Here is a 25332-nt window from a genome sequence, read left to right as displayed (position 1 = left end):
TGAAATGATGGAAGGGCTGACTGAATATGAGACTGCTCAAGAAGAGGTGTTTTAAAAAGAATTTGAGGACAGAGCACATAGGGAGAACCTGATTTTTTCTGCTATACCCGAGAAGCTGGGAGGAACAGACTGTATTAATTTTATGAAAGCACAAATAAGCATCTGAACTGGTATTTCACAACAGAAATTAACTGAAAGGGCGCATCGTGTGTATGCTCCAAATCAGTCTATGAGGAAATAACCTAGACCTTTAATAGTAAAGATGCAATCTTACCAGCAGAAGGAGTTGATTCTGACAAAACTGTTGGAGAAGGACAAAATACTAAGTGGGAGACAACAGTGTTCATGGAGAATGACTATTCATTGCACACCAGGCAGAAGAGGAGTAAATTTATCCCATTTTTCAGGGAATGTCGGGAAGCAGGGATGAGATTCAAACTCTTGGACATAGCTATTTTCAAAATATTTTTAACTGGATGAATATAATCATTTTTTTGATGACGCACATGCTAATGAAGAAATACAGAAGTTTGTCCAACAAAAACTGAGCTGTGAAACACATGGAGATTCTGCTTCTTATTCTTCTGGTAATAAAGACCACAGAGAGACTGCACCAGTAAAAACTTTTCCAGTGTTTCAATGGAAAATGCTTGAGAGAGGGGAAAAAAGCACAAGAGTTTGCTAGAAGAATCGCGAGTACATTGGAAATGAAGTAGAGACATGGTTTGGGAGAAGATGAACAGGATTAGAACAAGAAAATCTGGCAATATTGGACTTCTTGTAGATGACTCTAAAGCATATGCCCTACATCATGTCATTAATGTTCAGAAAAATGCTCAGGGGGGGGGGGGTTAACTTTAAGCAAAACAATATTTTTTTTCTTAATAGTACTATTTATGTGGTGCATGATTTTCTTTGCATGTTATAAAGTAAAGATGTTAAGTTGTCAATCTCACCTTCATTCTTGCTTGATGGGTTCGGAGCCGATCCCTCGGCTCCGACTCGGCACTTGCTAAGCTCGAGAGTCACTTTTACCAGCTCGAGGCAGCCCCATATCCCATGATGCAAGGCGGTAAGTACCCAGATCTCGTTTGCCGCTTCGCTTATGAGGTCCTCCTTTTACCAGCTCCAGGTAAGTGATTTACTAATTCGCTAATTTAGCCCCTTTTAACTTAAAAACCCCTTATTGTTAGTTTTTATTTAGTTTTAATCTGTTTCTGACAGAAATTTGTCTGTCTCTTATTATTTTTTTAGTCAGACTTTACCCATCCCATCCCCCCCCTGTTAGGGTGTGTGTGTGTTTGTAATTATACCTTTTGGTATATTTAAATTTAAATTCTTTGACTGGTGTGTGTGTGTGTGTGTGTTACACCATGTCAAAGAAAGGTCTCAGGCTTTAAGAAGTGTGACTCGTGCTGTCAGAAGATGTCTCTGACAGACGGTCACACTTCTTGCCTTTATTGCCTGGGGCCTCTTCACCTGCAGGACTCCTGTGCTATATGTCATTCTTTCAGCCAGAGAGTCCTGCAGGAAAGAAGAAACAAATTAATACTCAGGGCCTTCTTAAGCTGGAGGGCTCTCCGGCTAAGTCGGCTCCACCTAAGACTGCCAAGTCTTCCAAGGCCCAGGCTTCTGTGTCAAAGCCTGCGGCCTCGGCTCCGACTCGTTCTGAGTCGAGATCGGCCCGGCTGGAGCCGATTCTGGCTTAACAGCCTTCGGCACCGATGGCTATCGGTGCCGATTCTGCATCGACTCGTGTCGGCTCCGATCGGCTCCGACCACCATGTGGCACAGGCATCGGTGTCGGCTCCGACACCGTTACTTTTGTGGCTGTATCGGCTCCGGCTGCATCGAGGCTACCTGTCGGCTCCGATAAGTTGTCGGCTCCCACAGGTTCAATAGTTTCATCGGTTCCGATGGCTCCTTCGAGGAAGAGGTCAGGTCTCCTTCCTTGGAGCCGATACTTCGGCCCGGCTTCCACCTCTCCTCTCGAACGGAGCCATCGGAGCCGATCTTCAAGGTCATCCAGGCTTTCGGACCATGACTTAGAGAGAGTGGTCAGTAGATTACTTAAGTCACAGGCACTGGCCCAAATGTTACATAGTCCGTCTCAACAGACGACTATTGGTCCACACCCCGTTACAGTTCCTCCTTCAACTCTACCCCAGAGCTTGGAGTTGGAGTCTTCGAATGGTTACTGCTACGGCTGAGGGACGGATACCCCTTCTGTCCCTTCAGCCTCTACTCTTCTCTCCTCTTGAGACCTTCCTTAGAGGGATTCGGTGGCGGGCTTCCATGGTCTCCTCCGAGGTGAGTGGCATCGGACCCTTGTCCGAGCCCGCTCTTCCCTTGGAGCCTCGGCCTTGGTGAGCTCGGCTCCGACATCTGCCTCGGAGACTTCCCTTCGGTGGTCCCTGGAGTTCCTAGCTCTTGAACGGGTTCTCTCGGACCTGCCTGGGAGGGAGCATTCGAGGTGATGAAGAGTGTGCTGGCCACTGGTATCAGCCAGCAGTCTGTTCCCTTAGCTCCTCCCTCTATAGTGCCTGTTGACATCTCTGCCACTTCTCTTACTACAGGACCCAGAGATCCTCCGCCTCAGGTTTCCCCATTGGGAATTTCCTCTTCCGAGGATTCTCCTGATGTTTCGGGAGATCCTCCTAGGAAGAGGACTTGTAAGAGGAAACACGTAGACTCCCCGAGTCTATCACTTCAGATACTGACTTTGATGAGTCAGAGGGATCCCTGAGATCCCCTCTGAGGATGTCTCCTTCTCAGACATCCTAGAACTCCTTAGACAGAGGAAACTGGCCCACCAATAATCCCTCTGAGGATGAGTCAGTATACCTAGAGGTGTTTGGATCTCGGCCCTCCACCTCCTGGGTGTCTCTGCCTTCGACCCCCTTATGCAGGTTATTGCCCGAAGGCGTGGGCTGCTCCTGACTCTGTAGAGCCAGTCCCTAGGAGGCCTTCAAAATTTATCACTGCCCTGTGACAAGCAATTCCTCACTAAGGGTGTCCCGCTGATGCCATGGTAGTGGCTGCTGCCACCAGAAGGAACTTGCAGATCCTTCCGTGCCGTCCATCCTCCTAATAAGGACTCTAGGACCATGGATAGGTACGGTAAGCGGATGTTTTCCTCAGCGACCTTTGCTGTCGCGTTACGCTGAATTACCTGTCACTTCACCAGACTCCAGAGGATATCCTTAAGGAGCTGGGTGAAGTAGTACAGGATCCTACAGCTGCAGGGGCTCAAGAAAAATTGCTTCGCAGCTAGGAACCCTTAATTCCATTGCAAACTCCTCCATGCGGCTAATATCATATGCTGCTGATGGAGCGAGTAGGGCCGCAGGTACAGGTGTGGCTCTTAGACGCCAAGCCTGGATGCGGCTATGTGACTTTGCAGATCCCTTTAAGGCGTCCTTCACAAATTCTCCCTTTGATGGGTCAGCTTTGTTTGGCCCTCAGGTGAAGGAAACTTTGAACAGGTGTGAGCAGGACGGCAAGACTCTTTCTGCTGTAGGAGTCCGTTTTTCCACCCCTTCTAGACCTTACCCCAAAGGACAGAAAGGTGGCAAAATGTGGTTCCGCAAGTCACGCCGGATTCACGTGGTCAGTTTACCCCTAGAGGCAGAGGGGGTAACAACAACAGACGCCGCTCTAGAGGCAGAGGGGGTCCAAAAAACCAGGGAAACAGAGAGCCTCTCTCTGACAAGCCCTTTCAGCATCCCTGAGATGTTGCCCAGCTGTCCCTCCTTGGAGGCAGTCGGGGGAAGATTATCACTGTACCCAGAAGCCTGGCATTCCCTCACTCAAGACAGATGGGTACAGTCGATCATATCCAAGGGTTACATAATTCCTTTAGAGGAAAGTCCTTTCCCCTCAAATTCCCTTCCAGAGGTACCACCCGGTCTAAGGGAAATTGCAGAGTTAGAAGTCTCAAAACTACTGCAAAAAAGAGCCATTCAGCCAGTTACAACAGACCATTCAGAGCCCGGAATCTACTCAAGGTTCTTTTTGGTCCCCAAAAAGACGGGAGACTGGAGACCAGTATTGGATCTCAGCAGACTCAACAAGTCTGTGAGGAAGACAAGATTCCGAATGGTCACTCTTCAGTCAATTCTGCCCTTCTTACAGAAGGACAACTGGATGTGCTCAATAGATCTTCAGGATGCGTACTATCACATCAAAATTCACAGGCGCTCCAGGAGATTTCTCCGCTTTCGGCTGGGGTCCAGTCATTTCCAGTTCAGAGCCCTGCCCTTTGGTCTCACTACAGCCCCAGAGTGTTCACCAAATGCATGGCAGTGGTCACGGCTTACCTGAGACGTCAAGGATTCCAGGTGTTTCCATTATCTCGACGACTGGCTCCTGTCAGCCACCACCAGGCATCAGCTTATTCAAGCCAGGGATTACACAATAAGTCTTTGTTCTCATTTGGGCATCTCGCTCAACTTGAAAAGTCATCCTTATCGCCTGCCAGTCTATTACTTTCATAGGCGCAAACTTAAACACTGTTCGGATGTCAGCTACCCTTACAGATCAAAGAGTTTCAGACATTCAGAGTCATGTCAGGATCATTCTGGCCAACAAGAAAGTACAGGCCAGAATGGTTCTAAAGGTATTAGGCCTCATGGCTGCGAGCATTACTCTTCTTCCCTGGCTCGATTCTACATGCGCCTTCTTCAGTGGAAGCTGTTCACACAGTGGTCGCACCACCAACTTACAATGCGTCACCAGATTCTGGTGACACAGACTTGCAAAGATCATCTTGCTTGGTGGACCACATCTCCTCAGGTTCACCAAGGCAGGTATTTTGTACCCCCATCCCGATAGCCACTGTCACCACGGATGCCTCCCTGATCGGGTGGGGGTCATTATCAGGGCAGGATGGTTCATGGGGCGTGGCAGCCGTTCGAGTACCATCTGCACATAAATGTCCTGGAGATGAGAGCAGACCCCCCCCCCCTTAAAAAAACCCAAAAAAAAGGGAAATTAACCTCCAAAAAAACTAATGTGCAATTAAAAACTTGGGAGGACACAATATAAGGGCTAGGGAGGCATAGAAACAGGGACAGATTACATTTAGGATACACTATTAAGAAGTAATAAGTAATAAGACCTACCTTACTTATGAAGTAGCAAAACGCTGGTGAAGAAGAAGTGCTTCACATGAATAGAGTCGACCAGATTTGCTAACACAGAAAAGGAGTTCCACACAGCACCTAGTCCATTTATTAGGTTAACAGTGGGCTGGGAAAGGCAGTGTTGACATCACAATGTGGGAGGATCACAGGGATTCTGTACAGCATGGAAATAAGGCAGTGTTTACGTCACTTTGGGGGAGAAAACCTCCCAGGATCTTCAGCAAGAGCTATGGCAGATGTGACATCATTATTTAAGAGACTACTAGACAGTTTTCATCTTGGTTTTAAAACTGAAAGTCAAACAGTACGGAAAAGTATGAAGCCTAAGCAGTAAAAGAGAATAGTGGATTTTTTTTTAAAGCTGCGGTTATGTTTTTTTGAGGCTGTATCACATAACAGGATTTGAGAGAGACATCAGGTAGAGATATTTGATTTGATATCCCGTTGTTTTCCTTTAAGGGGTTCCTGGACTCCCTGCCTTACTCCTCCCAGTCTGTCTAAGCTGTCCGTATAGCTAAGGCTAGTGCAACAGTGATCAATATTATGAACACAGTACAGTTGTGCAAGTAAACTTACCATAACAGTAAATGTTTGAATGATCTAACTTGCAAACAATGTTTTCATCTCTTCTGATATCTTAGACTTATAAAACTTTATGTACAGTCTATAGTTTAGTCTATAGTTTAATGACCTATCATTAACCAGTTGGCTGATATGATCAGAAAAACTCAGATGGATCTATCCTTTTGCAGTTCGTATGGAGTTCCATATATACTGGTAGCATATTTAAGTATGATTTTTACATTTCTTTTTATTCCTATTGTTCCCACTGCTATTGGAACTGTCTGGGTGTTTTTCTTCCATGTTGCTGTCATTTCTATTGGTATTTTAAGACTTTGTGTTTGTCTGTATAAGTAACAGGCTGCAATTGCTGGGTGTAACAATTTCAATAAGCAGTGTTAGTTTTGTCTTTTTAGGAGGATGATTGCTGTATCTGGTTTTCTTGCATCTTTTATTTTTTTGAACTCTTGGAAATGGATGATCCCATGTGATATAAACTTCATAATTGTCGGTAATGCTTTGTGGTTTAGGTTTCCAATGTTTCTCTGCTACTCCTATACTATAGTGTTTGCACAATCCCCTGTGTAACAGTCTTGACACATTGTTTCAGAAGTTCTCTGTACTTGCCCCTGTATTTGTGACCTTTCCAATTTTCTTTTCTTCTGGTACTTTTGTTTATATATTCTTATTTTTGCATTTTCAGTTGCTGTCTGATTTTTATCTACTTCTGGTTAGTTTTCCATTCCTACTTTGTTCTGAATTGCTACTACTGAAGTAAGCAAAAAATTCATGTTAGATTTCTTCTGTACATCCTTTAGAACGTTCGCTATGTTTGGATCTGATAAGGACAGCAAACATGCATGCAGTCCCTCCCAGTGTGAAAACAAACTTAGCAGAGAAAGCAAGTGGACCTAGATTTCTGGATACATTTCAGTAACTGACTAGTAAGTGCACTGCCTGGATGCCAGGAAAAAAGAAATATAGAAACCTGAAGGAAAATTGGCTACAAAAGGTGACTAAAAACACACTGACTTGGAAAAGTACTGTAGCTAGTCACCAAAAAGCAGTGCAAGCTCCAGACGTGACTTCCAGTAACCTAGAGGAAAGTACAAGACAACTGCAGACAGACCTGGCTAAAATAAATGAACACCTGATATAGTATATCAACTGAAACAATGAAATGCTGGAAAAAATGGAAGCAGCTTTAAAAAGATTTTCAGATAATGTGATAAAACTGCAAAACTCAGAGGCTGAAATGATGGAAGGGCTGACTGAATATGAGACTGCTCAAGAAGAGGTGTTTTAAAAAGAATTTGAGGACAGAGCACATAGGGAGAACCTGATTTTTTCTGCTGTACCCGAGAAGCTGGGAGGAACAGACTGTATTAATTTTATGAAAGCACAAATAAGCATCTGAACTGGTATTTCACAACAGAAATTAACTGAAAGGGCGCATCGTGTGTATGCTCCAAATCAGTCTGAGAAAATAACCTAGACCTTTAATAGTAAAGATGCAATCTTACCAGCAGAAGGAGTTGATTCTGACAAAACTGTTGGAGAAGGACAAAATACTAAGTGGGAGACAGTGTTCATGGAGAATGACTATTCATTGCACACCAGGCAGAAGAGGAGTAAATTTATCCCATTTTTCAGGGAATATCGGGAAGCAGGGATGAGATTCAAACTCTTGGACATAGCTATTTTCAAAATATTTTTAACTGGATGAATATAATCATTTTTTTGATGACGCACATGCTAATGAAGAAATGCAGAAGTTTGTCCAACAAAAACTGAGCTGTGAAACACATGGAGATTCTGCTTCTTATTCTTCTGGTAATAAAGACCACAGAGAGACTGCACCAGTAAAAACTTTTCCAGTGTTTCAATGGAAAATGCTTGAGAGAGGGGAAAAAAGCACAAGAGTTTGCTAGAAGAATCGCGAGTACATTGGAAATGAAGTAGAGACAGGGTTTGGGAGAAGATGAACAGGATTAGAACAAGAAAATCTGGCAATATTGGACTTCTTGTAGATGACTCTAAAGCATATGCCCTACATCATGTCATTAATGTTCAGAAAAATGCTCAGGGGGGGGGGGGTTAACTTTAAGCAAAACAATATATTTTTTTTCTTAATACTACTATTTATGTGGTGCATGATTTTCTTTGCATGTTATAAAGTAAAGTTTTTTTGTGTTATTTTCAAGTGTAATGGGGATACTAATGTAAATAGGTGCTTCCTATTTTTTCTTTTTTTCTTTCCCCCTTCTCTTTCTCCTTGTTCAGTTTTAAAAACTGTAGGCACTGCTATGTAAAAAAAATCTGGTTAAAAGAGCATGGCAAAAGAAAAATTAGTGCGTTTTTTCTCATCCTTATATAGGGGAATGACTGGGTTAAGACCATTGGCTTAATCTAGTAGCAAGTATTAAGAGAAGCAAGTAAATTTTTTTTTTCTAGTAAACAGTTTTGTCTGGTTCTCATGTCTCTAGTAGACAGTCTGATAAAGAGGAATGGCTTGGGAAAAATGTTTTCTGAAAGCATTTGTGTTTTTCCCAGCTGAGCGAACTATGAAGATAAGACAAAACCAGATGGCACTTAATAGAACCACAGGCTATACAAAGCATGGATGAACCACAGGTTATACAATGCATCTTAGCATGGATAAACCTTTCTTTTAGGTTAGCTTGAGTCTGTGTGTGTGGCTGTCAAGTTTGGAACAGTTGCTCCTATTTGGAGGGTAAAACGTATAGGTTCATAGGTTGGTACTAGACTATTGGCCCTAGGGCCTATACAAGCCTAGCCATAACAATTCCCTGGATATTTCTTCCCACAATATTTACTTCCCTGGACCCCATCTAGCAAGGCAACTGACATGATCCCCTGGGTGAATTTCCCATCTCCCATCCAATCATCAAGTTTCCTTTTGAAGACGGCCAAGGAGGTGCTCTGCTTGACATGTATGGGCAGTCTATTCCAGAGTATGGGGAAGTCTCTGGGTCAGGAACCTATCCCTCTAGCATGTTTTGTTTATTGTGATAACAAGATTTAGATCCCTGGAGCGTGTGGCTCTGAGGGATTGGGATTTCTTTAAGTGGAGCATGTCCAACAGCTCAGGGTTTGACATGGCCTTGTATGTTACTCAGAGATCACCTCTGAGTAGATGATATGCCACAGAGTATAGCTGGAGGTTTTTAGACGGTCAGCATATGAGATCTGCTTTAGGCCTGTGATTCTTTTAGTGAGGTATTTCTGTGGCCTTTCCAGCTGTTGAAGATGTCTTGTGAGGTACATACCAAACGGGGCGTTATACTCTATAATGGGTCTAATGAGGGATGAGTACAGTGGGACAATGACCTCCTTTTTTGGATGTAAAGCCCTTAGTGATGAGGTGTGCCACATAGGATTTCCTGACTGTTGTGGCGATGTGGTTATTGAAGGTGAGACCACTGTCCACCTGTGTCCCTAAGTCTCTCATCACACTTTCGATGTTTAATGTACTGCCACCTATGTGGTAATTCATGGGTACATTTTTTTTCCAAAGAGGATAACTATACATTTCTTGGCATTAAGCTTGAGCCCATGGCTCTGGCACCAGGCATCTGTTTCTGTAAGGTCCTTTTGTAGAATATCCACATCATTTGGGGATTCAATAATCGCTCCCAGTTTGCAGTCATTTGCAAACTTTGTTAGCCAAAGTCCCGTAGTGTTGGCCTGTACTGCAGAGAAGTAGATGCCAAACAAGAGTGGTCCCCGGACTGAACCCCTGAGGTACTCCACTTGTCTGGAGTTGGATTTGGAGTCGGCTACTTTTACAGTCTGGGTTCTGTCAGTAAGCCAGTTGGAAACCCATCGAGTGACATAGGGATTTATGCACAGCTTAATAAGTTTATCTATGATTCCAGAGTGGGGGATGGTGTTGAAGGCCTTGGCGAGGTCCAGATAGGCTGTGTGGACCGACTTACCCTCATCCACCACTCTGGAGACTGATTTGAAGAAGTCAGTCAGGTTCAGGAGACAAGATCGGCCCTACACAAACCCAAACTGGGTGGGGTCCAGTGTTTGAAGGTTGCCAATGTCTTTGTTTATAAGTTCCATGATAATGCGTTCCATGCTCTTGCAGATCAGGCTCATCAGACTGATGGGACGGTAGTTTCTGGGATCCAAGGTGGATACCCCTTGTGGAGTGGGATAACTGTAGCTGTGCGCCACTCAGTGGGCTCGAAGCCTGAGGTGAGGCTATGATTAAACATGATACTTAGGTGAGGTGCCAGTTCATTTTGTAGTTCATGTAGTACACATCCCGGGATGTCATCTGGTCCCATGGATGCTGTATTCTTTAGCTTTGGAGAGTGCAGTTTCTACCGGTGTGGCTGTGATTACTGGAATTTGGCAATCTTTTGTTATTGAGATGGGCCCTTTAGGGGGTGAGAGGGGGGTGAAGTTGGCACTAAATCGATCTGCCAGGATATTGGCAATATCCTTGGGATCCATATATTTAATGCCATTCTGCTGTAGCTCAGAGCAGATCTGAGCATTGCCATTTAGATTCTTCACATGACTATAGAATGGCTTGTGGTTGTCTTTGGAATCTTTGGCAATTTTATTTTCGTAACTAGCTTTTGAGGATTTTATGAGGGATCTCCGCTTTTTACTGAGGCTGGTGAGGTAGTTTTTTTGCCTTCTGGGATTTTCCTCTTTTCTGCAACAGTTTCTTCCTTCTGTTGTATAGTTTGTTTATAGCAGGGGACCACCAGATTGACTTCCTTTTTTTAGAGGAGAGCATATTGGCTCTATTTGGGATGGCACAATTCATGCACGAGTGGATGTGCTCGTACAGTGCCTTAGTGTAGGATTCTGCAGTCAAACTTTTAGATCCCATCTGCATGGGTGTCATGAAGTTTGTCACTTCTGACTTCAGTAGCATGAAGTTGGCTTTGGAGAAGGTTTTTTAAGGAAGTTTCCTTACTTGGGGGTGGGATGTGGATGTCAACGGTGATTTGCTTATGGTCAGTCCTGACCAATGAGGGGGTGACCACTGGTGTGGAGTCATGTTGGTAATGACCAGGTCTAGGATATTGGAGCCCCTGGTGGGACAATGGATTTAGTTGATTCAGGGTGTTGGAATTTATGAATTCCAAGAACCATTGGGAAAAGGAGTTGGTACCCGAGTGGTTTTTCCAGTTAATGGCAGGGTAGTTGAAATCACCCAGTATTAGGGTGTTTCGCTGTATCTTAATATTTTCCAGTATGTTTAGAAAGGGGTAGTGAGAATCTTGGGGCATGGTGGGGGATCTTTAGCAAGCTACAATTTGGATTGCACATGGAGAATTTCAGATGCATTGTGTTGGGCAACTAGCCTGGAGGTGTGAATATCCTTGGTGAATATGGACACTCCTCCACCTTTAGTATTTCGGTCTTGGTTTTGTGGCTGAAAAGTGTGGTAAGAGATGTAGCCTGGTATTGCAGGGGTGCTGTCTGGAGCCTTGAACCAGGTTTCAGTTACTGCACAGATATCAATGTTCTCCATTTTTAGGAGTGCATCGAGAGAGTGCATTTTGAGGTTTAGACTTCTAGCATTGAGTAGCATTACCTTCAGATTTTACATGTTTGTATCTGTTACGGTGGTGGTTTTGTCCTTTGAACCTTGCATAAAAAAGGTATTATAGGGGGTGGCAAGAGCTTTAGCCAGTAACCTGAATCCCAGGGGTGACAGGTGCAGACCATCTCTGGCAAAGCATTGTGGTTTGTCGAGCATGTCTTCCCAGGCAGACAGATACTGGATCCCCTTTGAATGACACCAGAAGCTTAGCCAATTGTTGTACATAGTTTGTGTTAAGTCAGTAGGTTTAGGGGGGTATTAGCGGTGTGCATGTAGTTTTGCTTGAGGGTTTTCAATAAAACAAAAAGTTCTGTAAGATGTGACATAGGCTGAAATGGAGATAAAAAGAAACTGTGTAAAAAATTAACCTGCCAAACAGTACATGCATGTAACACAAAAGCTGAAACTAGACATTTAACAAAAAAGCTGTTGTATATTAAAAGTAGGAATAATAATCTCTCAAATGTGATGCTTTCTGTAATGTCTTTAAATGCTAACGGTCTCACAGAAAAATACAAAAAAGAAAGAGTAGTGAACTGTGTTAAAAATGTAGAGTGCAAATAGCTGTGCAGGAGACGCACTTGGAAAGAACTGAACTTGCGAATTTGATAAAGAAAGGTTTTCAGGATGGTTATTCAGCAGAATACCTGGGGCAGAGGACGAGAGGAGCAGTAGTTATACTAACTGGAAGAAGAGTTCCAGTAGTAACAGAGAAGGATAAAAGACTAATGGTAGATTTCTAGTGCTAAGGGTCTACTGGCAGGAGAGGAGGATTACACTGGCATGTATTTATATTCCACAAAAACTGCTATAACAGCCTTCAAGGAATATTACTTATTGGTGGGGATTGGAATTTGAACTGAAGATGCGTCTGGGGAGCCCAGAAGGGAAAATGTAACCACACATGGTAGATTTTTAAATACGTTTTTAATATAATTGGCATGGAAGATGTGAATTCAGGAGTTCAGAGTGAATTTTCATATTATTCCCCAAGACACAAAAACTGGGCTAGGCTAGAGAGAATTTACTTTTTACAGGAACATGTGCATTTAATTGAATGTCTTGATATGCACCCAATAACTGTTACAGATCCTACTTTACAAATAACTAAAATAAAAACACATGGCAATGAAATAACGAGACACTGGTGCTTTCCCACCTTTCTTTTTAAAACAGAGGAATTTAAGGAATGGGTAGTGGAAAATATTTAGGAGTTATTAGAGAAGATAGAAATTTCTTCTGAAAATATAGCTAGGAAGTAGGACAAAAATTAAAGTGGAGTTTAAAAATCAGGTAGAAATAAAAAAGGGAGATATGGTTAAGAAGTAGCAATAATTATTTAGAGGGACTGACAAATGTTAAAGTATTGCAAAATAGGGGGAATTTACAGAACAAGAGCAGCAACTGCAGAATGCTAAACAGAAAATAAGGGATTGCCTTGATAATATGCATGAGTTTAGAACGATTGTGGTAAAGCAACTGTTTTTTGATAATAACTTTAGAGCACAAAAATGTTTAGCACAACAACTTTGGCAACAGGAAATAGAAAGAGCTGTTAAAAAATTAAGGAGCCTATAACAAGCAAGATAACAAGGGATCCTGTAGAAGGATTAGAAATATTTCTAAAATTCTATGAAAGTCTGTATAAAGCAGAAAAATGTGGAAATCAAAAGTACAAATGGAAATGGTTATGGAAGAATTAAGTATGCCAAGGTTAGAGGTAGAGGAGGCTCAATTACTAATAGTTAGGATAGGAGGAGATGATCTACACAATGGTGATGTATAACCAATTTACAGGAAAGTACCCAGGAATAGTTTGTATTCCTGTGGAAGTTTGTAAGCTAGGAGGGGAAAAAACTGATGAAGATCTGGAAGGTTTTTTTAACAGTACTTTAAGAGAGGTACCAACTTCCTGGAAGAAAGCAGTGGTGACTGTAATACCTAGAGAGGGTGAAGATCCATCAGATCTAACTTCATACATGCCCATTTCAATACTAAACTATGCTTATGTGTTCATCTATAAGGGCTATAAATTGGCAAAAGTCATGCCAAAATTGATGGATATGGATCATTGTGGTTTTGTGGAGGGGAGGCAGTCATTTGACAACATTAACAGAATAGTGATGCTACAGAGGGAAGCAGAATACAAGAAAATACCACTGCTGGTGGGACTTGATGCAGAGAAAGAGTTTGACAGAGTAAGCTGGGACTTTATAAGCAGAGCAATGGAAGCATTTGCATTCCCTTATAAAAGTATTAGATTAGGAGGACATATGAGGGATTGGAGGCAAAAGATAGTGGGTGTGGTACTCTCTGATCGTCTCAGCTTGAGCAGAGGAACCAGACAAGGGTGTCCTCTCTCTCCTTTGTTTGCATTACATTTAGAACCACTGGCAAAATAAGGGACTCAAATTCAAGGATATAATTGGTATGGTAGTCAAGAAAAGCTGGCTCTGTTTGCAGATGACATTATTTTATAGCTGACAAAACCAAAAAGGGACATTGCAGTGTTGTGGAACATATATTGAAACAGTTTCATATCTTTTCAGGATACATAATTAATGAAGCTAAAACAAAGGCATTATCAGTAAGTTATGTACCCACATAAGAATTGGTGCAGCAATATCCATACTTGGGGACATGATAAAATTTAGTATTTAGGACTATGGATTAAAAAGTGATTTCAGTGTGGCAGCTAAGAATATGTGGGAAGAGACTTGACAAATGATAAAACAAAAACTGAGAAAATGGAACCTCTGTTACTTGAATATCGATAGTAAGATACAAGCAGTTAAAATGTTTTTTAATCCCTTTAGTCTTATACACTGGTTGGACAATTTTTATCAACATGAGGAGACATTGTGTGTAGCTATTAGTAAAGAGCTGAAGGATTTTACCTGGGAGGGAAAGACAGCAAGAGTCAAGTGGGATAAGCTTATTCTTCCAACAAAACAGGGTGGATTTGGGAATACCAGATTTGAAGGGGTATTTCAGTGCAATACTGTAAAGGCTCCTATACATAACACAAGCAGAAAACTATAATTCAAATTGAAAAGAGATGCTGATGAAATGGGGGAAGTCCGAGAAACAAGAAGCTGGGATTTTGGCTGCAGACCTTTAAGGAGAATAACAATGATTATACAGAATATTATATTAATATATAAGCAGAAAGTATTCTAAGAACTATGCCAACATGGAAATGGCGAAAGGAGACTCTGCGAATATGGTTGACTGCAAATAGGGATACAGACAGTAGGCAAGAGGGGGCTGGAATTTATTGGAGAAAGCTGGCAAAGGAACCAAGGTACTGGGAACAAATAACTAGAGAGGGAAATGTAATAGAATTGGAATATGCCAAGAATCCATTTGGACTGAGGTTAGAGTTTGCCTTTCTTATCAAGGATTAATATTGGAGTATAGCAAAGGGAAATAGGGGGTCCTAAACAAAAGACCAGAACTGGTAGAGGCTTTAGTAGGATGAGAAGATGAACAAACAAACCAACTAAAAATCAAAAAATTGTGGCATGGATTTTTACACTTGCTTATGTAGGTTTGTGGATTGGTTTAAGAGACTTGTGCAATGTCTCTAAGAATGATTTAGACTCTCTGGGGGCTTGGTAGTCGTAGGATTTTTTAATTGTTTATTTTTAACTTTGTTGGGGTATTTAACTTGAATGCTAGCAATGGTTTACCTGAAGAAGTTTGTGATTCAAGAAATGAAATGCTTATCTTTAAAATTTTCATTTGTTTATTAAAGGTTTAACAACTATATTTGCCACAGTGAGTTCCGTACTGTAACTCTGTGATTTCTAGAGTTTTTAGTAGAATCTAGAACAAAAGTTGCTGTTAAGAAAGGAATGATTAGTACAGCATATAAAATATTGCATGGTAAATATGAGTCAATCAGAGGAGGTTAGAAAGGATTGGGAAGAGATGGGAAAAGTAATTCACAAAGACACAATGATGGGATGTATGTATGTCTTCCAAATGTGCAACAAAGTCTAGAAGTTGTAGGATAGTTGCTTGGAAGTGTTTGCATAGGTATTTTTATACCCCAAGTAGACTCCAAAATGTTTTTCCTCGGGTAGACAGCAAATGTTGGAGGTGTGATGGGGAAGAAAAAGGTAACTGGGAACATATTTTCTGGGAGTTTAATGAGTTGGCAGACTTTAAAGATTCCCTCCAGATTGCTCCATTGGAGATGCTGGGTGAGCAAATTGGTGTAACTAAGGATTTTTTTGAGCTATGGTGCAGAATCGGAATTGCCTAGAACATAGTAAGACCTTCTTGAGTCTAATTATGATGGCTGCCAAAAAACCAATTACTAGAAAATAGAAATCTAATTCTAAACCAACTTTACTAGAAATCAAAACGAACAGTTCGGCAACAGCAGCCATGCGGGTTCCAACACAGTATAATCAAACAGCTCGTACTTTTACGAATAAACACTTCAAAGTGTAAAAACAACAAATCGATTTTATTAGTGCACTCAGTCGGCAAGCGCTTTCACATATTTGCTTCATCAGACCATCAAGTGGACTGAGTACATAGATTATTTAAAAACAAAACAACCAATCACAAAAAGAAACGTCATATCCTTAAACAACATTACAATTGTAAATCATATTAAAAACTAAGGATATGATGTTTCTTTTTGTGATTGGTTGTTTTGTTTTTAAATAATCTCTGTACTCAGTCCACTTGATGGTCTGATGAAGCAAATTTGTGAAAGCGCTTACCGACTGAGTGCACTAATAAAATCAATTTGTTGTTTTTTACGCTTTGAAGTGTTTATTCGTAAAAGTACGAGCTGTTTGATTATATTGTGTTGGAACCCGCATGGTTGCTGTTGCTGAACTGTCCGTTTTAATTTTTACATTCTGTGTTATTTACAGCGCAGCATTTGCCTGCAGGAGAGTAGCCATTTTCGTTCTCTTTGCTATTCAACTTTACTAGAAGTAGAGAAGATAGCAACTGAGATAAAACAACTGGAATTAGGCCCTTTAGAAAAGGGTTGGAGCAAATTTCAAAGGAAAAAAATGAGAAGTATGGGATCAATACGTGCAGAAGAGGAACAAGGTTTAAAAGAAGGCAAGAGTTGAATGAGCTATGTTATGGCTGACTGAAAATGACTGGATATATTAAGTGATGTATAATGTTTGCAGCTACAGTTGTGTCAGCATGGTTTGTAATGTATAATGTTTGCAACTGAGATTGTCAGTATGGTTTTTCATTTATATAAATGTAAGATTATCTATGTCATATATAATAGTTTAATAAAGATATTTCTTTAACGAAAAAAAAAACAAACTCTAAATCAGCTGTGGACTCCTGGAACCCTGTTTGTGATAAAAGACAACACCATGGTGATGTGGTATGTAAACAAGTGGGGTAGCAAGGTCATGGCCCTTTTGCAGGTTAGTAGAGATTGCCACTCTGCCAGCCACATATGTTCTGTCAGAGTAGAGTAGAATACAATAGCAGACACTTTGAGAAGATCCAGGATAGACTCTCACAACTGGATGCTACACCCAGAGAATTTCCTGGAGACTGTCCACCTATGGGGGACTCCAGAATGGTTCTGTTTGCCTTCTATCTCAACAGACAATAAAAACAGCTCTTTTTTAAAACTCTTTGCCAAAACAAAATGGCAAACAGATGCATTTTCTTTCCCATGGACAGGAACGATGTATGCTTTTCTCCTCTTTTTCTCTGTTAGAAGCTCTTCTGAAAATCAAGGTAGACTTGCCAAAGCTGCTTCTGGTAACTCCCATTTGACCCAGACAGCATTTTGTTCAAAAACCTCCTCACAGATCCCCTATCCAGCCTAACATTCAAAGTCTCAATCTGATAGTGTCCAAAAGAAAATATTGTCAGCCCAGCTAGCAGGAATTTTGTAAATAATCAAATGTCACTTGTGAATATCAACATGATTCATATGCTTGTGTTACAAATGTATTAGAACTGTATGTCATATAGGATGGTTTATACAGATGTGTGCTGAAGAGATATGTTGTAGAGTACTCAGCTTAGAGATGTGTCCACAGTGTACCCTACTGGAAGGGAACATAAATGTACATACATTATTGTAACTGTGTAAATTAAATATACATATTTCAGTAGTGGAAACTGGGACATAGAGGGTTAACTTGCAAAACTTCAGGAAACTAGTTGAAATTAAATTATAACTGCGCCATAAAAGATTGTTTCAATGCAACAAGAAGACAGAATGTCTAAAATGAGGGAGCCTCCTGCATTATATTGCAAGTGTTTTATGTCTTCCAGCAGCTGCAAACATCTTATTTTCATAGGGAGATGCTAAAAGCTACAACTGCAGTGGGGGGTTTCACCTGTGATAGTCAGATGACAAGAAGTGATGTCATGCTGCAAGTATCCCAGCAGCAGTATTTGAGATATTAATTTAAGAACTCCCTGAGAGGGGGATAGTATTCTTCATTTGTCTTTGACCTGACATCATCAGCTGGAAAGCCCACTCACCACATCTGTCTTGCCTTGCTATGAGTAAGTAAGTCTAGGATTCAGTGATTTATTTTAGATATAGTCATGAATATAGCTGGCTTAATTTAGATGTTTTTCAGACTGTCCTGCAATGTTCTTTTAAATACTTCCTGTGATTTTGAACTCTGGAGTAACTGTGATTGTTTACCAAGTATTTTCTTGTTCTTTTATTTATTACTAAATGTATTTAAAGATTTCTCTTGTGGCTGGTCGGTCTAGAGATATTTAAGCTGTTGTAGTACTTGCATATCTATTTGGTGACACACTGCAGGCCACTCCAAATAGCCTTGCTCTTGGTCAAACTACCATTTGGATTAATAGTAACATTACACAATAAGATTGGACACCCTTTGCTAAGGGCCTTAAAGTAGCTAATAAGTAGTGGATAGTGGCAGTGAAATCTACCTTGTAGTCTGGGCAGAAGGTGGCATAGCTAGTAAACCTGTGCCAGCCTTTCCCAGGTGTGTGTGTGTGTGTGTGTGTGTGTGTGTGTGTGTGTGTCAGCTACTTGGGCAGGGACACGAAGCACTGGCTGGACAGAGAGGGTGCTGGAGGTCTTGGCTTGGCCACTCACCTGAGATCTCAACCCTATAGCTGTGCTGGTGGGGAGTCTTATTGGGGATCTGGAGAAAAAGGGAGAAACCAGCCCCAGACTGACTGTGGTCTCTTAAGGGAAATTGCACTTTATTGTGTGTGTACTTGTCATCCTCCCTGTGTGTACATCCCCAACTGTTGCCATTTTAAGGATTGAGGCTCCTTGATTACTGGGCCAGTGGTGGGGCATCACAGTATGGATGATAAAGTTTTGATCCCATTTAGGCTCCTTTTTTGAGGAAGTGCAATAGGGTGTTAAAGGATTAGCAAATCATACTTAGCCAAATGGAAAAGATTTTCTACTTTGTGCCATAAAACAGAAGATCCATCTCCAGTGGGGCTGCTATGGTTTCGTAGTACCTGTGTGAATTTCTTAACTCAGGCCTAGTATACACTTATGTAAAGGTAACATTATGGGCTGTTTCTGCTGGTCTTTATTTGTATTTCCCACTTGCTTCCTTTTTTTCAAGTCAAACAATTTTTGAAAGTGTTTTTAGGTGATCTCATACATAAAAAAACAAGTGTCACCTCCTTGAGATCTTAATTTTTGTATTGGAGGAGTAAACTCTCTTCCCTTTTGAACATGCAGCCAGTTTTTTTTACATGGAAAACTGGTTTGATCATTATTCTGAGTTCAGCTAGCTGGGTATCAGAATTAAAGGCCATAATGTCTATGCAACCCTTTTTGATTTTCTATAGACAGGAGAATCTTATTGTTTCTGAATTTAATTTAAAACAGACCATTAATTTCCCTGTGTTCTTTCATCAACCCCAAAACAGGCAAAGGAATCCGTCATACTTTATACTTCAAAAAAACAGCTGCAAAACGTGGAGCAAGTAACACAAACTTGTAGGAAAAACCACCTTTAATAACAAAGCAAAGCTTTCGGGCAGAACCCTTCTTCAATACTAATACAATCAAGTCTGCATACTAGAAGCTTATATACAGGTCTAGAAGTCACATGATTAGCAGCCAAGAATCATGTGACGAACAAGTCTTAAAGTGCAAACAGCATAATAAAACTTTAAAAAAATCAATTAATAATATTACGTAATCTAGTTAAAATTGGTTTTAAACTAACTTTGCTGTTAATTCCTGGATATGAATCAGCAGCTAGTCTTAAAATCCATTCAAATTCCTTAGTCTCAAGGCGATTATTCAAATCTCCACCTCTGGCACTAGGACAATTAAAATCAATAACTCTAAACTTAAAAGAATGTTCAGAGCCATGAATATTGATATGCTTATATAGTGCATTATTTTCACAACACCGTCTGATTTCTGAATTATGATCAATAACACGATCTTTCAGCTTACTTAATAGTTTTTCCTACATAGAACGAAGTGCAGGATTTACATGTAGCCAAATAAATAACACCTGAAGTGTTACAAGTAGCTGAAATTTTAAAATTGAATACTTGACCAGTGCTAGGGTGTGTGAAAATATCACTACCATTACCAAACATCTGTGCACAAGCAATACAGTTAAAACATTGAAAAGTTCCATGCTTAATAGCCAACGTCATAGGCTTAGGTTTATAAAAATCTTTATAACACAATAAGCTTTTGATAGTCTTCATATTTCTATAAGAGAAGCATGGTTTATCACCTACAATAGCTTTCATTTCATCTGAAGCTAATAAAATTATCCAATTTCTTGAGATAATTTGTTTAACCAGGTGACTTCTTTTATTAAAAGTGGTCATATATCTAACTGAAGTCATCTCTTTATTGCTATTATTATTTTTCTGGGATGTAGTTAACGAAATATCCTGCCCTTGATTAAAGCTGATAGGTTTCAAATAAGTCTTCCTAGCCTCTAAAATATAAATTCTTGACTTATTAATTAGGTGGGCATCATAACCACTCGAAGTAAATTCGACTATCAAATCATCCAGTTGTAACTTGAATACATCATCATCTGTGTTGAGCCTACTTGTCCTAATAAATTGTGATTTTACCACACTTTTGAAAATATGTGGAGTGTGCATACTACTGTAATGTAAATATTTACAACAGCTAACTTCCTTCTTATATACAGAAGTATTAAGAATTCCATCTTTCAGCTGGATTTTTACATCTAAGTAATACATAGTATTTTCAGAAACTTGCATTTTAAATTTCAAATAATCAGTTGTGGAGTTCAAATAGTCAACAAAAACATCCAGATCATGAAGTGTACCATTCCAAACAATTAAACAGTCATCAACAAATCTTTGATAAAAACTAATATAGGTAGAAAGATTCCTATTACTATACAGATGTTTATGTTCCCATTGGTAAAGGACTAGGTTAGCGTATGTGTTAGCCACTGAGGTACCCATAGCTATTCCTGTTAACTGTAAATATAAAGTTTCGTTAAACATAAAAATATTATTTTTCAAAACAACACCCATAAGACAGCAAATGTTGTCAATGGATTTGAAATCAGGGTTAGGTTGTGTTATTAAATATTCCCTCAGAAGCTCAAGTCCGGCATCATTAGGAATGACGGTAAATAAGGGTACGATATCCAAGCTAACTAAATAATGTCTTTTAGTTTTTATATCAGACTCATTTCTAGTATACCATTGCTGTAGCTTAGATAACAAATCATGTGTATCTTTCAGGATGGTATTACAATTAAGTAGATGTGGTTGTAACTGTTTGTGCAAGTAAACTGAAACCGGTTCTGTAATCCATCTCCATCTGAGACAATAGGTCTCATTGGTGGGTTATCCATAGACTTATGTATTTTTGGGATACCATACAGATGAGGTATCAAAGGACAAGGTATAGTTTTTTTTACATGGAAAACTGGTTTGATCATTATTCTGAGTTCAGCTAGCTGGGTATCAGAATTAAAGGCCATAATGTCTATGCAACCCTTTTTGATTTTCTATAGACAGGAGAATCTTATTGTTTCTGAATTTAATTTAAAACAGACCATTAATTTCCCTGTGTTCTTTCATCAACCCCAAAACAGGCAAAGGAATCCTTCATACTTTATACTTCCACAGAAAGCTGAGGTTTTACCTGGGGAGAACTGAAGATTTTAGGAAATCTAACTTTTTGTTTCCCTTGATAACAAAAAGAAAGGAAAAGCCTGTATCAAAACAAATAATTTCCAGGTGCCTGTCTCAGGCTATTCATTGTTACTCTCAACATGGTAAAATCACCCCCCCCCCCCCAAAAAAAAAAAAAATTTTAAAACCGTCTTTATCAGAGGTGTGTCTATTTCTGGAGATTTTTGGAAAAGGTTAGATTTCTAGAGGCAGCTACCTGGTCTTCTTTGCACACCTATACCAGCATGTACTCAGGAGGAGATCTGGTGCATGAAGGAGCCCATAACTATAAAGAAAGAGTGGGTGTCTGACATCCTTGGCAGGATACATACCACATAATTATGTATACTGCATAAGTGATCTATCTGAGCATCCACTGTTTATGGTAGGTTAACTGATTTCTTTCTGGGCAGAGGCTTTGTGTTAAACTTTCTGTTATGGGTTTGTACAAGGGTTAAATGAAGAATGCATGATGGCCTTGGAAAACACACTTTTCCACTAATGTCCACTTTTGCATGACAGAAGTGTTGAACTTTATCACTCACTTAGTTTGATGTTCTCTTTCAGGTACAGGCAGTGCCGGCTGTGCAGCATGTGTATCCCACTCAAGTTCAGTACGTGGAGGGGGAGCCAGTCTACACCAATGGAGCAATGTAAGACCCTTTAATATTGGCCTGTGAGACATTACGTCATGGGCTGTATGTGCTACTGCAGCTCTTAATTTGTGTTTCATGTTCTCTCCTGATTTATTACAGACTTTACAATACATTATACATATATAAAATGAAACGACTGTATAACTTTACTAATGTCTCAGCAGCCATAACAATCCACATTTAATTAGTGGCTTTTTCTATCGTAATTGAAACTGCTGTTTACTGGAAGATTTTGCCACTTTGTGTTAAAAACGTCAGTGTGACTTTAAGATGCGACTGTGACTAGCTGACATTCGTATGCAGAGTGCTATAGAATTCCCATCTAATTTGTCTGTTATGATTGTGGCAGCTTCATTTGTTATTTTTTGTAACTTTTATTAGTTCTGTCTGCCATAAAATTCTTATACACAAAGTATTTGTGGTATAAGTATTTAAATTGACTTTGCCCTGCTTTAATGTGTGGGATCGAGTATCAGTTACATTGGAGCAATACGTTTTTCTGCACCTCCTTGTGTATTTAAAGTACCATGTGTGGTCAGATTGTTTGTTTTGCCTTCTATTGCAATTCTGTTATCGCATCTTGACTTATTTTATTAGCATTTTTGTATTTATTTCAGATCATGTCAGCCTGTTTTCATTATGCATTAAGCTTCTGATTTCTCAGTTTATTATACCTCCACTGTCTGCTATTTTAACAACCACTTTTGAGTCATCAGTATAGACATCTTGTTGCCTTATTCTTTGGTATATGATCTTAAATGGGTTCATTAAGCTACTGAATTTTTTTTCCATGTCGGTTGTAGGTATTCTGCCTGACCAGATTGTGCTCTAGCAGGATTCCTAGTGTTCACATCAGTTTGGAAGGGTGCTGAGCATAGAAATGTTTTATTTGATTTTCTTCTCACTGTTGCCACAATGGTATCTAGTGGAAAATACTTCTTTGTGGAGTTCTTTTCATCCACTCTCCTTTTAGAAGTAATGGAGTCCACCCCTGCATAGTCTGTTTATGCAGGAGCCTGCTGGTTTTGTAAGATGTCCATCATGTTGATCACTGCTACAGTAGCTTTAGCTGTACAGGCTATATTCTGCCATGGATGTAATAGCTGGCCAGCTTCCAAAGCTTCAGGGCATCTTCCACGTGCCCAAACTGTAAACCAGCACAAGCTAAGTTGACTAAAAGACAGGTTTGGGCTCGAAGCCCTTCAGTGGTTTGAGGCTTTTGAGGATCGATGGTCAGCTTGTGCTTTCCTTTGCTGGGCAGATAAGTTCCCTTTGGGGGAAAATGTCCATTTCTTAACTTTATGATGTATTATTATTTTCCTCTTCAGGAAAGCTGTTTTAAAGCTAGGAGTGTTTTGTTTTAATGGGCTACCTAGAGACTGTAATGTACTTTTAAATGGAGCACTCTCTCTTTTTGTCAGTTTAAAAGTAGTGCAAACTAATGAACAAACTATTTTCTGTGGAGAAATTGTTTATTTTTTCCTTTTTGAGGCTGGCATAATGTTGTACAGTGCCTTTTGTTGTGTTTTTTTATGTCCAAAAAAAGTAACTTTTACTGACAAGTAGTCTTACTGGCAATTGCCACTTATCTTTCCTAGGAAAGAGACACCATTTTTGGCTTATGGAACATACTGCCAGTCTCACTTTTGACCCTTCTTCTAGCCACAACAAGGAAAAGTAAGCAGCCTTTGCCACCACAGCAAATTAGCAATTTGCCTCAGCTACAGTTGGGTGTCTCTGCTGTACCCATTTATTATACCTCTGACCACTAATTTTTTACCTGTGGATCTCTCTGGGTGTAGCACCTACAACCACTATGGACCAGGGGTTATCCACATCCTCTGTGGCTGTTGGAGTCCCTCCAGTGGACAAGGTAGAGCCACAGTTTTTAGTCCTGGGAAAGTGAACAGGGAAGGTTTCCCTGTTTTGTCAGAATGTTGTGTCTATCCCTGGCGAAGCAGCTCTTGCCATTAGTCACACAGTTGGCTCCATCTTTCCTGTCTTTAGTCACACAGTCAGTTCCATTTTTCCTGTCAAAAAGAAACAAAAAATCAAGCATGTGTCTACTTCTGAAATTAATTTGGATAGGAGTAGTTTACTAGATCTGGCTCGGGGTTTAATTCAGGCTATTACTCCTTCTGATAAAGCAAGCGGTAGCGTTGTCACCTCACAGCAAGCGGTTCTCCCATTCGATTCTCTGCTGGAGCACCTGTGTGGAGTCTGCATGTCCTCCCCGTGGTCGAGTGGCGTTCGAAAGACATGCGTGAATGGGCGTGCCTTCGTTGAAGGTTGGGCATTGGGCTGGCACCTTGGCACCGTAAAAATCTACTGCCAATCATTAGTGGACCGGAGTTCCGCTGTGGCAACCCCTAACCAGGAAAAGCCAAAAGAAGAACTCCTCCTCCTTCTGATAAAGCAGTTTTTGGTAAAAGGAGGGATTCCTTTTTTCCTGAAGAGGTACATTTTTTCCCCCTCAGATTTCTGATTGAAACACAGGAGAGCTAAGTGCCTGATTCTCCCCATACGGGGTTTTCTTCTAGTGAGACTATTGCTAGAATGTGCCAGTGCTTTCAGTGAGAGAACTCTGAGGTTTCTCAGTCTCTCAGAAAATAGTACAAGTTGTTACAGATGGATTTTCCAGAACCCACACCCATTCCTCCTGTTCTATCTGTTTTAGAGAATCCATGTGTTACTGCCTGCAGTTTTCCTGATAGTCATTCAGCTGCCCCTAAAAAAGGCACATAGGATGTAAAAAGTTTCAGTGAATTTTATACATTATTCCCAAATATGACCCAGCAGCCATAACTTTAGTTGATCCCACAGCTGCTAAGCATTTAGCTAATTCCAGCTGTATTCTTTCTCATAAGGATGGGGGAATTATTGATAGAATGGAAAACGTGTATACTTCTGCAAATTTGATTTTCATAATTTTGAATTGTAAGGCTCATATGTTAGAACATCCCAGATGATGAAAATTAGAGTGTAAATTCTCCCTTGGATAGAGATCGTGTTTGGCCCTTCTGCTACAGAGGTGATCAAAAGTGTGTTGAAAGGGGTAAGCTGATCCAGGTGATCACTTAAAATTTTATAGCCGCCTTTTCAAAATTGTCCAAGGTATTTTCCATCTCCTTATTCAGTTTTGGCAAAAACAGATTAAACAATCTCAAAAATTTAGCTAAACATTTAAGAAGAAATGGCAAGGGGGTTCCAAAGTCTC

General features: G+C 40.4%; 1 protein-coding gene across 1 annotated transcript in view; it reads left to right on the top strand.

The window, feature by feature from the left end:
• RFX2 (regulatory factor X2) overlaps positions 1-25332 on the top strand; it is a gene marked incomplete at its 3' end in the record, with an annotated part of 743615 nt that overhangs the window by 198325 nt on the left and 519958 nt on the right. Inside the window, 1 exon segment of the mRNA XM_044090762.1 lies at positions 22027-22112. Coding sequence (XP_043946697.1) covers positions 22027-22112 — 86 coding nt within the window.

The sequence above is a fragment of the Protopterus annectens genome, chromosome 13.part0 (genome assembly GCF_019279795.1).
Source record: "Protopterus annectens isolate FY-2018-M chromosome 13.part0, PAN1.0, whole genome shotgun sequence".
Taxonomy (NCBI): Eukaryota; Metazoa; Chordata; order Ceratodontiformes; family Protopteridae; genus Protopterus; species Protopterus annectens.
This window is presented reverse-complemented; position numbering and strand designations above follow the sequence as displayed.